The 12,672-nt window shown below is 48.1% G+C and overlaps 1 protein-coding gene across 5 annotated transcripts in view; it reads right to left on the bottom strand.

Annotated features, from left to right (window-relative positions):
• The window catches only part of JADE2 (jade family PHD finger 2), a 144,552-nt gene extending 132,205 nt beyond the window's left edge, over nt 1-12,347 (bottom strand). For 2 of the 5 annotated variants that reach the window (XM_019478522.2, XM_019478517.2), the window contains exons 1-2: nt 12,225-12,345; nt 3,452-3,509 (exon numbers count right to left, since the gene is read on the bottom strand). In XM_019478522.2, coding sequence (XP_019334067.1) covers nt 3,452-3,509; nt 12,225-12,305 — 139 coding nt within the window. In that variant the 5' untranslated portion in view covers nt 12,306-12,345. Of the gene's footprint in view, nt 1-3,451; nt 3,510-11,040; nt 11,728-12,224 lie in introns of those variants that run through there. The other 3 variants (XM_019478521.2, XM_019478518.2, XM_006262162.4) reach the window with 3 other exon arrangements.
• Between the last annotated feature and the right edge of the window lie 325 nt (nt 12,348-12,672).

The raw sequence follows: 12,672 nt of genomic DNA, 5'->3' as shown, positions 1-12,672 counted from the left end.
GAGCCTGCTCTTACACGCTGTAATTCCAGCGCATTGGAGCAGACTTGCTTAATAAAGTCTGTTGAAGCATGGAAATGAAAGTGTTCCAGCAGCCTCCAGCATCTCCATGCTGAAAAATGGCGGCAAGTCACTTTCAAGCTCATTCGACGAGCTTTAGTTCAAAGCACTCCGCCACCATTTTTCAGCACGGGGATGCTGATACATGTGATGCTCAGAGGCACTCTTAACTAGCACAGCTCTCAGAGCTGCACTAATTAAAGCGCCCCCCATGTCTCCGGAGCACATGTATAAATGCCCTATACTCCCATCACACTGCAGCAGTAAATATGCCTTTGCCTTAAGACTCGCAATCACTTTACCTTGGGATCATTATTAATGCGCTCTCATTATTCTGAGTCATGTGTATCACCAAGCAAATAACGACGACAGCAGCAGCAATGACAATGAGGATGAAATGATGGATGTTTTACTACTGAAATGTGATGGAAAAATAAAGTCTATTCACCCAACATAATGTTTTACTATTATAAGAATGTTTCAATAATTATAGCATTATTATTTATTGCCTATTACTTAAGTGCGTGTAATAAATAATAACAACATAATTATTGAAGTGCTACTATAATGATAAAAATGGAAACTCCACCTTGTAGTACAACAGTGCCCCTTCACATACTTCTATGTATAGATATTTTATATCTGGGTCAGACATAAAAGTAATTTATGTTGACTAAGAATTACGTACACTGATAACTTAAGCCAATTTAGGCTTAGATTTTATCCCCTGATGGATGAATGGGCAGATGCAAGGAGGTCTCTACCTGGTGCATAAACAAAACCAAAACACAAAAGAAGCTGGCAGAAACATAGCTCGTACAACACAAAGGCTTCAAAAATGCATACAGGTCTAGGGCCAGATTCTCAGCAGGTGTAAATCAGCCACTTGAGTCCCTCCATCTAAGTCGGTGAAATCAAGGGAGACGTGCGAGGTTGCCCAGCTGAGAATGTAGCTCTTAGTTCAAAAGTCAGGGTCATTTGTATTCTGGAGAGTCTAGGGTTCCATCAAAGCATACAAGAACAACAGGAGCTTAAGACCCTGATATGCTAAATAATTCAGGGAATATCTGTACTAAGTCTCCAAAGAATAATATGTCATTTGTTAAAAATGTAATAAAATACAAGAAATGTCGATAATGAGCTTCCATCCTTGGCACCAGTGTGAACTCTCCCTCTCCATCTCTGTCTCGGAGAACCCATTTCCCACACACTGCTTTATGGCAGTTGAGATGCCTGTCCCTAAGGTGTTCTTGGGGGGGTGACCCTGGTTTTTGGAATCTGGTCCCTCAGGCAGCTGGATGCATCTCAGATTTGTTGGGTTTCTTTTCAGGTGCAGAGAAAAAGAGATGTAAAAGCTCCTTGTGGATATTTTAGTTGTTGCACCTATTTTGCTGGCAGTAGAACCAGAACTAAGTTAGTTTCTGCCAGCTGCTGGCCGAAGATGCTTGTTTTGATTGCTGTAGCATAAGGCCAGATGCCACGATAGTGAGTTCAATATAAAGGGAACTCAAGTTTAGATAATACAAATATATAAATGGAGCATGGGGACAAAGTACACTGCACACCGCCTCATCCTGCAGCCATTACCAGTTCAAATAGCTTTTACCCAATGAGTAAAGGGGACAGAAACTGGCCTCTCGCTTTCTCTGCGAGATCAGATCAATAATTCCCACTCTGGCCACCCCTAAGCCAGCTACAATACAGCCTTAAAACCATGTGAACCAAGATAATACACAGCTACCATCTCGTTCCGGCAAAGGCGTAAAAAAGAAGGTCTCTGTGTTGTTTACAGTGAGGCTGCGAGAGAGCATTTGTCAACAGCTAAGTATCACCTGCAGCATAAATACCAAAGTCCAATAGAGATAAAGCTATGTTGTTTAATACTGTGATTAAAGATGCTCTAAGCCCTAATTGTACAGAAGGTAGTCAGTGGTGCTTGGTGTAGCAAGACTCTTAGGCTTTGGGCCCCAGAGGGTTGGGAAGGGTAGTGCTTAACCTCCACATGTAGGGACAGCTCAGAGATAATGACTTTTATAGCTCATTTTACAAAGATATGGGCCTGGAGCCTGAAGCACTTGATATGGGCCCAACCCAAGTCCTAGAGAGTTCCAGACCCGTGCTGGAACGTAACCAAGATACAGCAGGTGCTGGATCAGACCATACCGAGGGGCAGGCATCACACGGACGGCAGCACTGCAAGCTTCACTTAAGCTGTCCTGTCCTGAACCTTCCTTAAGAGGAAAACAGCTTCTTGGGGCAGAAGCAGCACATGTGACAGCCAGTGCTGGTACAGGCACCTGTCTCCCAGGCACGGGACTGGGACCACTGTGGTAGTTTCATGTAAATCACTGGAGAGCCTTTAGATAGTCACTGTCACAGATGACACAGACTTTGTCTACAGCTGTGGGAACTGCAGAACTCGCTGTAATCCAGCAGAAAAAATATCCTAGCGAGCCATTCCTTTCTTGACACCTGAGCCCTCCAAGTCTTAGGCAATCTAATAGCCTGTTTCTACAAGTCTGCAGCACCCCAGGCTCAGAGAAGCCCATGTATACTTACTGGTCCTTGAGGTCACTAATCCTATAACTTAAACCAAAAGTGACCAGGAGAAAACTAAACAGATTGGCTCAGGGATCACATTAGAGTCTCTAGAGTAACAAGTGTTAAAGGCACGATTTAAGTTCCTCTGCTGTGAAAACATGGCAGCAAATGGGAGTGGAGGGTTCACTGCAACTGATAGGGCTATGTCTTAATGCCCTGATTCAGCAAAGCACTTAGCATGATCCTATAATTAGGTTTATGCCTTAGTGCTTTGCTGAACATGGATGAAGTCAAACATACAGCCAAAATTAAGCATGTGCTTATTGGCATGGCTAACTAGGGGCCTAAATGCTCTTTTACCCACACAAGTCTAGCTCAAGTTGTGGAAACAAGGTTCCATATTCACACTGACTGCAGGGGGTACATGACACTTAATTTTTCAGTTAAAACTTTACTTTCCACCAGTAGTACTCCATCTAAAGCTAAATGCCCCCCCAGAATGTATTAAACCTGCGAGGATGGTCTGCACTCTCCTGTCTAAAAAGGGCTTTGTTTCATATGAGGTTTTGCAATTGGTGCTGCTTTGTAGCTCTCTCTCACCCAAACTGCTCACAGGAGGAGGACACTCATCGGATAAGAGACGCCCAGAACCAGGCACTTAAATTGATATCAAGTTGTTGTACATCAGTAATGCATTTTTGAAAAACTGATCCCAGTGTACAATTTATTGTTCCAAGACTACCCCGTAAATGCAGCTTTCCTGTCTCTTTGCAAAGTAATTATTCAAATGTTCTCCCTGCTGGAGGTGAATCGCTTAGTTATCTTGTTCAAAGCCTTGAATTAAAGGTCTTACTGTCAGTGGTGTCTGAGTTATCACTGCTGATCGAGTACTTTCGCCGTTTTTCTTCCATCTGTAACAAAAGAAATTGAACATTACGCTTACTGTTCAGGAAACTCATTATAGTACCTAATCACCAATATCTCTGAATATCCCCACATCACATTAACCTAACCACACCAGCAAATACATACCTTAATGACAGAGAAGTACTGGGGGCCTTAATAAATATAGGAGAATAGCATTGAAACCCTGCTTTGTGAAACTTTAAGGGAAATGATCTTTCTGTCCCAACTCTCCCTGCTGCTAGAATGGAGGAGGATTGTTTTCTTGTGCCAATTTTGCATCGCAATCTCCCTATTCAAAGCTGGCTACTAAACGCTTGTGGCCGCAGTAGAGAGAACCCAAGTCAGAGTTGACAGAAGTCAGTGGGAGCAGCAGGTCCTCGACTTGCCTGAAAAGTCAGCCGCTGGGCATCTAACACTGGATGCTCAGTAACTGAATCACCCAAAGTAGCACCACAGCTACTGTTTAGAAAACATTAGTTCCTAACCTTGACCTGCCTCAGGTTCCTCACGTGTGAAATGCTGCTAACAAAGAGCTACCTCCATGGAAAGCTAAGCATAAAAAGTGCTACGGAAGGGGTGAATTTTATCAGTTCCCCCAAACCATTAAAGTTCAGATGCATAAAACAACCTATGCTTTTTAAATTTATCGTTGAAATCTTCCCAGTAACTGCTGAGTTATTTCCTAAGAAACCAGGGGTGCTTAGATTGCATTTATGCTATTTCTTACTAAAATCATAAATGGAAAAGAGAATATAACATTTGGATACATTTTGTGTGTGGTTTCAACTCGGTAGCTATTAGCAGCAAACCAAACCTGACTGCAAGCCATAGTAAGCCATTTCCCCCTGAAGAATATGAGAATTCCCACAAATATCTAAGCATATAAAATCCTAGCAATGCCTCTATTTCTCAATACATGTGCTATGTTTTATCACACCATTATAAAGGATAATACTACAAAGTAACATAAACATTTTAACTATCCCTGTTGCGGTAAAGCATTGCCCTGTCAAAACATGATTAAAGCTGTTCCTAGAGAATATGGCAATATCAATACTGTTCTCCAGTGATTCAAGGGGAAACAAATGTTATTAAACCAGCCTTGTACTTAGTAGCCATTAGATTTTGCCTGGGGGAAAAGATACAGAAGACAGATTTAATAGCAGTTTACCTGTCTTTACTAGAAACTCCAGTCACACGTTTTAAACTGGCTCCTACTGGGTCTAACTGGAAAATGTGATTCGGAAACAACTATGGAGCTGCTGCTCTACTGTTTGGGCTACTAGTCAGACGGACAGAAGAGTACCAATGGGAAGAAAAAGAAAGCGAGAGAAGCCAAAACAGTCTAGTAGATGCCCATGGGAGTTTCTATTGCATGCCAAAGCACGCGCCATCTGCCCATGGCTCTCCTAGAAGACAAGATGGTACCGCTGACACGTTAGGCATTCCCCAGAATTAGAGGAGGGGTGTTATGTGGGTAAAGGCACAGGTCTGGGAGTTTAGTGACTGGAGCTAACTTTGAGGTCTTCTGCACTTGGGAAAAGCTCCACTGATTTTACCCAGATCAACTGTGGCCTGGTTTACTAACAAGATGTCTCGCACAGCCTTTGACCTGTCACTGAATCTCGCTCTACAGAAAAAAATGGAATTGAAAACTTCCCTGCCAGGAGTTAGTGGGCTAACATTAATTGCAAAGCACCTCAGGATCTTTGGAAAGACACCTTTATAGAAGGGCAAAGAGTAATCTGATAAAGCTAGGAATGAGGTCATCCCATCCCACACACCTCTCCCATCAAAGTCCATGTGAACTCCCAGTGCAGAATCACTGCAAAGTCTGCATATATAATAACATATTTATACTGTATCTTTCATTCAAAGTGCTATAAAATCCTGGCTCCAGTGAAGTCAATTGTTTTGACCCTGATTTCAGTGGATCCAGGCTACACCGAGCCAAACTGTATTCTAGTTACTCCAGTACAAACCGGGATTGATCCACTAATTTGAGCTAGATGTGGTGAGATATACATCGAGCACCACCGAAACAACAGCCAAATGAGGCACAATCCACTGCATGGGTGAGAGGAGGAAAAGTTTTGCCAAGGGAACTAGGACCAACCACAGCCCTTCAGGAAAAAACTCCTTAACTTGCAGACAAAGCTGGAAGCAGCTTTTTGAAGCTTGTATCTGAAAGATCCCCCAAACAGCAAACAGACTGGTACTCCACTTGCTTGCCCCGAAAGAATAAACAGCTGAGTCGATTCTAGCAGCATCTGCACATGTGGTTCCAGGGAGTCTAAGCATCCCCAACCTGCTGATTAGCTCACTAAGCCATCCCTCAGGCGCACTCCAGCGCAGTAGGGAGCTACATTCCCTACATTCCTAACACTGCTTTACGTGTTAGTTATGTCATCATCTCCAGCAGAGAAAACAGAGCCATAAGGGTCTTGCCAGGTCTGCGAAAGAGGAAGTTTTCAGAGGCAATGTTGTTTGAAAGCATATTACTGGGTAATTTTTTAAGTCCACATGTGTATTCTACCCTTTTAGAGGAATCTTGATTTATGTTTTAATTTCATTTGGCCATTTCCTGACCTATTCCCCATAGCAGGCCATTATTAAAGTCATAAACAAATACAAAAAAAAAATTGCAATTCTTTTAAATGGCCACTGTCAGGTCACATAAGGCCCAAAATCTACGGTTTACAGAACCAAAAACTCAGAGAAGTGTCTATGCATGTCGGCTTACAAAATCCAGTAGAAACAGAAGCCTGTTTCTTTTACAAACATTCACTGAAGTGGCTGCAACTCAAACTTTGCAGCAATGCTCTAGGGTCTGGAAAACTGAAAGTAAAATTGATTGGAAATAGACGAGAAGCAAGTGTCACATGTATGGTGTTGTCTCTGTTCAGACTGGGAAATATGCAGAAATGTGAAACAACTGAACGCAACAGTCCTCCAAGAGCCTAAAGAAATTAAAATGATCAAGTCTCAGGCAAGTAAGCCATGGGGGTCATGGCAATGGGTGGCAAGACTGTCTTGCTTGTACCAAGCAGGGAGAAATGCCTCTCCAAGTCCTGAATGCCCACATTGTACCACCCAGATCTTGGGTCCCTGCATGGATGGGAGGGTGGGAAAGCTCAGGCTAGAAGCCCTCTACAGTATACACCCACATCTGTATGTGGGTGAGGATGCACATTAGATAGGGCCTTAAATAATATTTATTCAGGGTGTTTCCAAGGAAAGAAATGGGGAATTATATCAGGAACTATGGCTCTGCCTTCCCTATGAGGTGGGGACTAGAGGCTTCCCAGAGTGGATAAGGAGACCTTTGGAGGATCAGTGCTCAGTGGGGTATCTCCAAGGTACAGTCCCTTCCTGGTAGTCCTTGTAGGAAAGGGAAGCTATCACTTGTGTACTCAGTCAAGCCCAAAGGCTGGACAGGCTGAGCCCTATATCGGGCTGAGGGGAATTCAGAGAGATACTTTTGCATAATTCTTCACCCTGCCTGAAGAGAGTCCTTAGCATTGCATGGGCCCTGGGAAATTCACTGGCACCTTCTATCTTTGGCCTCCAACATGCTGCGTATCATCCTATAGCGCAGGTGCGAGAACGAAGCACTCTGGGGTATGGCAGGTGAGCCAGGAAATGCTGGAGGACTTTGCATACTGATATGTCTGTGACCACTGCTTCTCAAAACCTGAGTGACAAGGCACACAACACAGAAATCAGCCTGAACTCCGCTTGGGTTTCAGCTTGGCAGTTCATACTGAAGCAAAGACCCAAAGCTTCATGCTGTCCCAATACAAAACACAATTACTTTTTTTAAAAAGGGCATTTGGAACAAGCAATACTTTTTATCAAAAGACAGTTTCTGCGGTAATTTCTGCAGCATGGTACAGAAAACCTGCAGATTTGGCTGCAAAGGTCTCTCCCAGAGAGGCACTTTTTTAACATGAAAGGCAGAATAATCCAGGAAACAGCGTCTGCAAATTCCTAAAAATCTCTCTAACCATCTAACTGGAACCTCTACCTTCATCACCTGTAATTAAGCTAAAGGCCTTCTCAGGAGAGAAAACTGTGGAAAAAATATATGATCGTCAAATAATCCTTGTACTTTTTTGCATACCTATTCAGAAAGCATCCCTTATGCTCACAGTTCCCTCTTGCAGTGGTGGAGAAAAATATACTGATGTTCTGTGCTCTCTTCCTAAATTGTCTTGAGCTGTAAGAAACCACTTCCCTGTTTGTTCTTCCGACAGAGAGCAACAGAAACACAAATAGAAAGCAGCGCCCCTGGTGGCACTTCAGAAAATTTCTTTCCAAGTCTCTCATAATAACCGGTCTCTTCAGATAGATGTGTATGTAATTGATAGATAGATAGATAGATCTATAGCTAGATAGATAGATATATACACCTATATATAGATATAGGTATAGATATATACCTATATCTATATATCTATATAGATAGGTATATATATCTAGATAGCTAGATAGATACCTATAGATATTTTTTTTTGTTTTCTTTTCTTTTTGTGTTGTAATTAAAATTCAATAAAAACAAGAACACATGCCTGGTTGTATTCTTTCCATATTTGTGAATTAGAAGAACGAAGTATCTCTCTGAGTTTCTCCTTTTGCATTAACTATTTATTTGCCTTTTATTAGAGAGAGCCAAAACCTGTATGACATGATCAGTCTGACCAGTCAAAATTCCTTTAGACTCCAGCAGGGTGTTGGACTAAAGTAATGAAAGGGGTTGTCATGAAGAAAGAGTAACAGAGAGCAGGCCTAGTTTGGACTTGGTACATTCAAATAATCTCACAAGAACAAAAGAACAAGCCTTCCAGTTAAAAGAGGTCTCTTTACTTTGCTAAAAAGCCACGGGCCAAATTCTGTATGCCTCCTCTTGGAGACACAAACCTAGAGAAGCAAGGTCCCAGGGGCACTCCAGGGCAGTTTCTTGAGTTTTAGGTTCTTGAGGAGGAGGTTCCTTATGAGTTCCTTTGGAGTTTCCAAAGAGGGATCAAAGCAGGGAAGCAACAGCTTCCTCTCTAGGAAGGATTTCTTTTTCTCTGGGAAAACTGTTGAGAACTGTGTCAAGCAGGAGTCAGAAAGGCAGACAGCATCTGTCTCATTATGGATAGGAAGAGGGGCACAAGGCTAGGAGAAAAGGGCATACCTGGCCCATTAAACTGGATGCTGATCGGGTCAGGGGGCCACAGAGGGAGAGAGCCAGCATCTAGGGCATCTGGGTGTAGGGAGGCCTGCTTCGGTGGGAGGGAGAGGAAAGCTAAAAGCCCAGCCAGCTGGGAATCAGCTCACATTTGAGAATCCCTGCAGCTCTTTGAAATGCTGCTGTGGTTCATTACACATTTTTAAGAGAGGATTTGTCCCACATGTGCTGCTTTCTGGTCTAGTCTTGCTGTGGCTAAAACACTTTGCAATGTTAATTAGGAAAAATACTGCCCTCTGGGTCCTTCCTGCACAGCATCGCTCCGCCCCTCGCACTCCAGCCCTGCATCTCAAGTGCAGGCTCTGGCTCGGCCAGTGCAGCCCAAACAGTACTTGGGGCTGGCCTGGGACAAGGGAGCTAGCTGCTGGCTGGCTCTCCAGGGCAGGCTCAAAGCACCAACTGGTTTTAAAGCTGCCCTTCTTTGGGGCTGAATGCACCATCTGGATCAGCCTGGAGGGAAGTGTCAGCCCAGGTCCCCTTGCACCATGAGAGCTCAGCTAGTCCACTCATTTTTGTGTGGGCTGCTGTCAGCTCCAATGTGCCAGAGTCAAAGGCATCTGAAGTACCTCTGCAGAAAGACGACTGCTCTCATTCTCCTCCGCAGCAACCCTGGTTCCCGGGGCAAATTTTCATCTCATTTAAATTGAAAACAAAACAAGCCCCTGCCCACTCCCTGCACTTTGCAATTTTTTTCCATATCTACAAGAGGACTTTTCCCATTATTACTCATATTTATGACTTGTCTTTCTTTTCCTGACTCCTTTGATATTCACCCGCTAATTATCCTGTTCTCTCTTCAACATGTCCAGGCTCGTCAGGGACAACCAGAGAGGTTACTCTAGGCTGCCAGGGTGTCACAGAGCTGAGAGGAGTGAGGGAAGATGGGCACGTGGCATGGTATGCACAGAATGAATGGCCCCATCCTGCAGGTTGCTGAGCTCCCTTGACTCCCAATGAAATCAGTGGGAGTCACTGCCACTGGGAGCCTTTCGGGAAACCTGCAAGGACCCAAAGGGTCAGCCCCCAACTGAACTACCATGCTAACTATCAAGTACCGAGCTCGGAGGGCCACAGGACACTGGGCTTTCAGAGCCCAGCAGTCACTAGTAAATTAAATTAATTTCCTCTCCCTGCCTCCAACTTTTAATTCACCTGCACCTCCCATCCTGCGGTTACAGCCTAGATTTCCAGCAACACACCTGAACTTGCCGATAGATAAATAAATCTAACCTTTCTGCAAGCTATTTTTACTTCCCTCTCAAGTTTATTTTTGGCCAATAAATGCTTAAAGGTCAAAGGCAGTTCTTTAAGACCCGGGCTCCTTATCCCCAGAGGGAAAGGCTGAGCAAAACACTACTATTTTTTTTTTCCCTGGAGCTAGATCCTCTCTTCCAAAGAGCAAGGTGGAAGCTGGGGGGAGGGGGGGGGGCAGAGATCTAGATTTAAAACTGCAATTGCATTATTTTTTAATGATAGCTGGTAAGGGGAGAAAACCATCCGATTTAGGGCTGGCAGACAGTCCTCCAGCTGGTCTGAGGCTTGTGCTGGCTGCCTGAAAGCTCGCTGGGACTTTGGGCTGCCGGGATCTGTTCACAACCCCACCTCAGCCTCACAATTCAGTCCTCTCCCTCTGCAGCAGAAGTTTCCAAACTTCCCACTCCCAAAGCACCTTGTCAAGAGGGATGCTGACAGGTGGGTTCAGCATCGTTTGGAAAAGGAATCTGCTCCCCATGCAATGCAAACCCACGTCCTGAAATGACTATCGCATCTGCTGCTGCTGCTCCAACAGGGTCAACGTTGTGCAAGCAGGGTGAATGCCCACGGGTGAAACCATCCCCCAGCCCCGCGAGAAGGGAAGGCGGCTGCATGCAAAAGCAAGGCCAGGAGCCCGGGGAGCGAAACCTTGCAGATGTTATCTCGGGTGCATGTTGCTTCCCCCTAGAGGGAGGGAGAGAAGGAGCGGGGGAAACGTAGCATGGCAGGGAGCGGGGAGATGGGGAAGGGGGCAGCCGGGGGGCGAGGATGGCAGCCCCGAGGCCGGGCTGGGCCGGCGGCTTGCAGCCGTGTGCGGGAATGCGCGGCCGGGGAGCCGAGGTAAACAGGCGCCACGCCTCCTGCCGCCCGCCCCGGTACATTTCCACTCCCGCATCCCCCAAAAGAAAAAGCAACTGCGTGGTGCGGCGGCCCCTCGCCTGCCTCCCTCCCCCGCCTGCCGCAGTCATCAATTCGGGCGCCGACCCTGCAAAAGTTGGTGCCCCACCTGCGCCCCCGGCCCGGCCCGGCCCGGCCCGCGCCGCCCTCACCTCGGCTCCTCTCCTGGCTGCGTGCCCCGGGGGAGCGGGGGGATGCTCCGGGAATCCGAGCCGTCATGCAACCCCCCCGGCCCGGCTCAATCCGGTCTCATGGCCGGAGGCGAGGATGCTCCCCCCTGCGCGCCTAGGGGCGGCTGCAAAGTAACTCCATGGCCGCGGAGCCCCCGAGGCTGCTTCCAGCGGAGATGGCCGCTGCGGGCCCTGCCCGCCTCTTTCTGTTTCTTTTTGAACCCGCGCTTCCTCCGCTCAGCGGCGGGGGGCGGGCGGGGGCGCCGCTCCGGGCATCTTCCCCCCTCCAAAAAATGCAGCTCCCCGCCGCCTTCAGCGCCGCGCGCCGGCCCCGACCCTGGCTCCGGCTCCGGCTCCAGGTGCAGGCGGCGCGGGTCCCATGGCCCCGGGGCGGTGCATTGGGCCGCCCCCCGGGGCGGCTCGCACACACGCGCTCCGCACAAGTCCCGCCGGGCGCTGCCCCGGCCCCGCACACGCGTGTGCGCACACACACACACACACCACACACACAAGTCCGATCAGGTCGCTTTTGCAAAGCTCATTGCAACACCGACACACGCACACGCGCCCCCGGCCGGCGCAGCTCGCACACTTTGCAGCCCGTGCCCCGGGCGGCGGCCGCTGCTGCAGCCGCTGGGAAAATAAAAGAAAGAAAGAAAGAAAAGCTGGGAGTTAAAAAAAAAAAAAAAAAAAAAAGCCCTTTTGGCGCCATATTAATGACGTACTTAAAATTTGCCATTTCTCCTGCGTCAAAAAAAAAACACACGCACACACACACACAAAACCCCGACACACACAACAAGGCGGCGCGGGGCGGGCGCGGGGCGGGACCCCGGGGATGGAGCTGGGGACCGGGCCGGGGCCGGGGCCGGGGCCGGGGGGGACACGGACTGCTCCGACGTGCAAACTTCTCGGGGCTGCCCGGCGGGCGAGTCCCCGCAGGCGGCAGGTCCCGGGCGCCGCTGCGGGGCAGCCCCCGGCTCCGGGGTGACCTTGGCGGGCGCAGGCACGGGCCGGCCTCGGGCAGGGCTCCGCGCCGGGGCTTGGCCGGAGCCGCTCCAGCCTCCGGCAGGCCACACCCCCGCCGCTGCCTGAGCCGGGGGAGAGCACTCATCCGTCTCCCCGGGCCGAGGAGAGGAGAGGGGAAGGGGCGGTGCCCGACGCACCTCGGGGTGGGCGCGCTCGGTGTCCCCCTGCGATGGAGACGCTTCGGTTTGGGATGGCCGAGGCAGCAGCTGCTGGCTCATGACCCCCGCTCTTTGGGGACGGCTCAGGCTTGCTCTCTCTTGCTCCTCTGCCTTATGTAGTTACTCTACAAACGTCCAGTGGCAGCGCAAGGGCAACTCAGCGGCAGGCTGTTTCGAGGTAAAGCACCTCGCCCTGGAAGCAGAGAAAAGAGAGCGGAGGAAGCAAAAGCAGAGGAATCGCAGCCTGCACTCCCCTGCGGGGAGACCTGCGACTTCTGCAGAGGGGGACTGGACTCCTCGATGGTCTCCAAACCCGTCGTAGGGCTTTGCCAGAGACGATGAAAAGGTGCAGATCTGCCCTGCCTTGTACCCGACTTGGCACTGACATGCGTCCCCACCCTGGCCGAGCACTGAGAGATGCCCTGCC

This window comes from Alligator mississippiensis, chromosome 9 (assembly GCF_030867095.1).
Source record: "Alligator mississippiensis isolate rAllMis1 chromosome 9, rAllMis1, whole genome shotgun sequence".
Classification (NCBI taxonomy): Eukaryota; Metazoa; Chordata; order Crocodylia; family Alligatoridae; genus Alligator; species Alligator mississippiensis.
The sequence above is the reverse complement of the archived record's forward strand: the minus strand, read 5'-3'. Positions and strand labels throughout refer to the sequence as shown.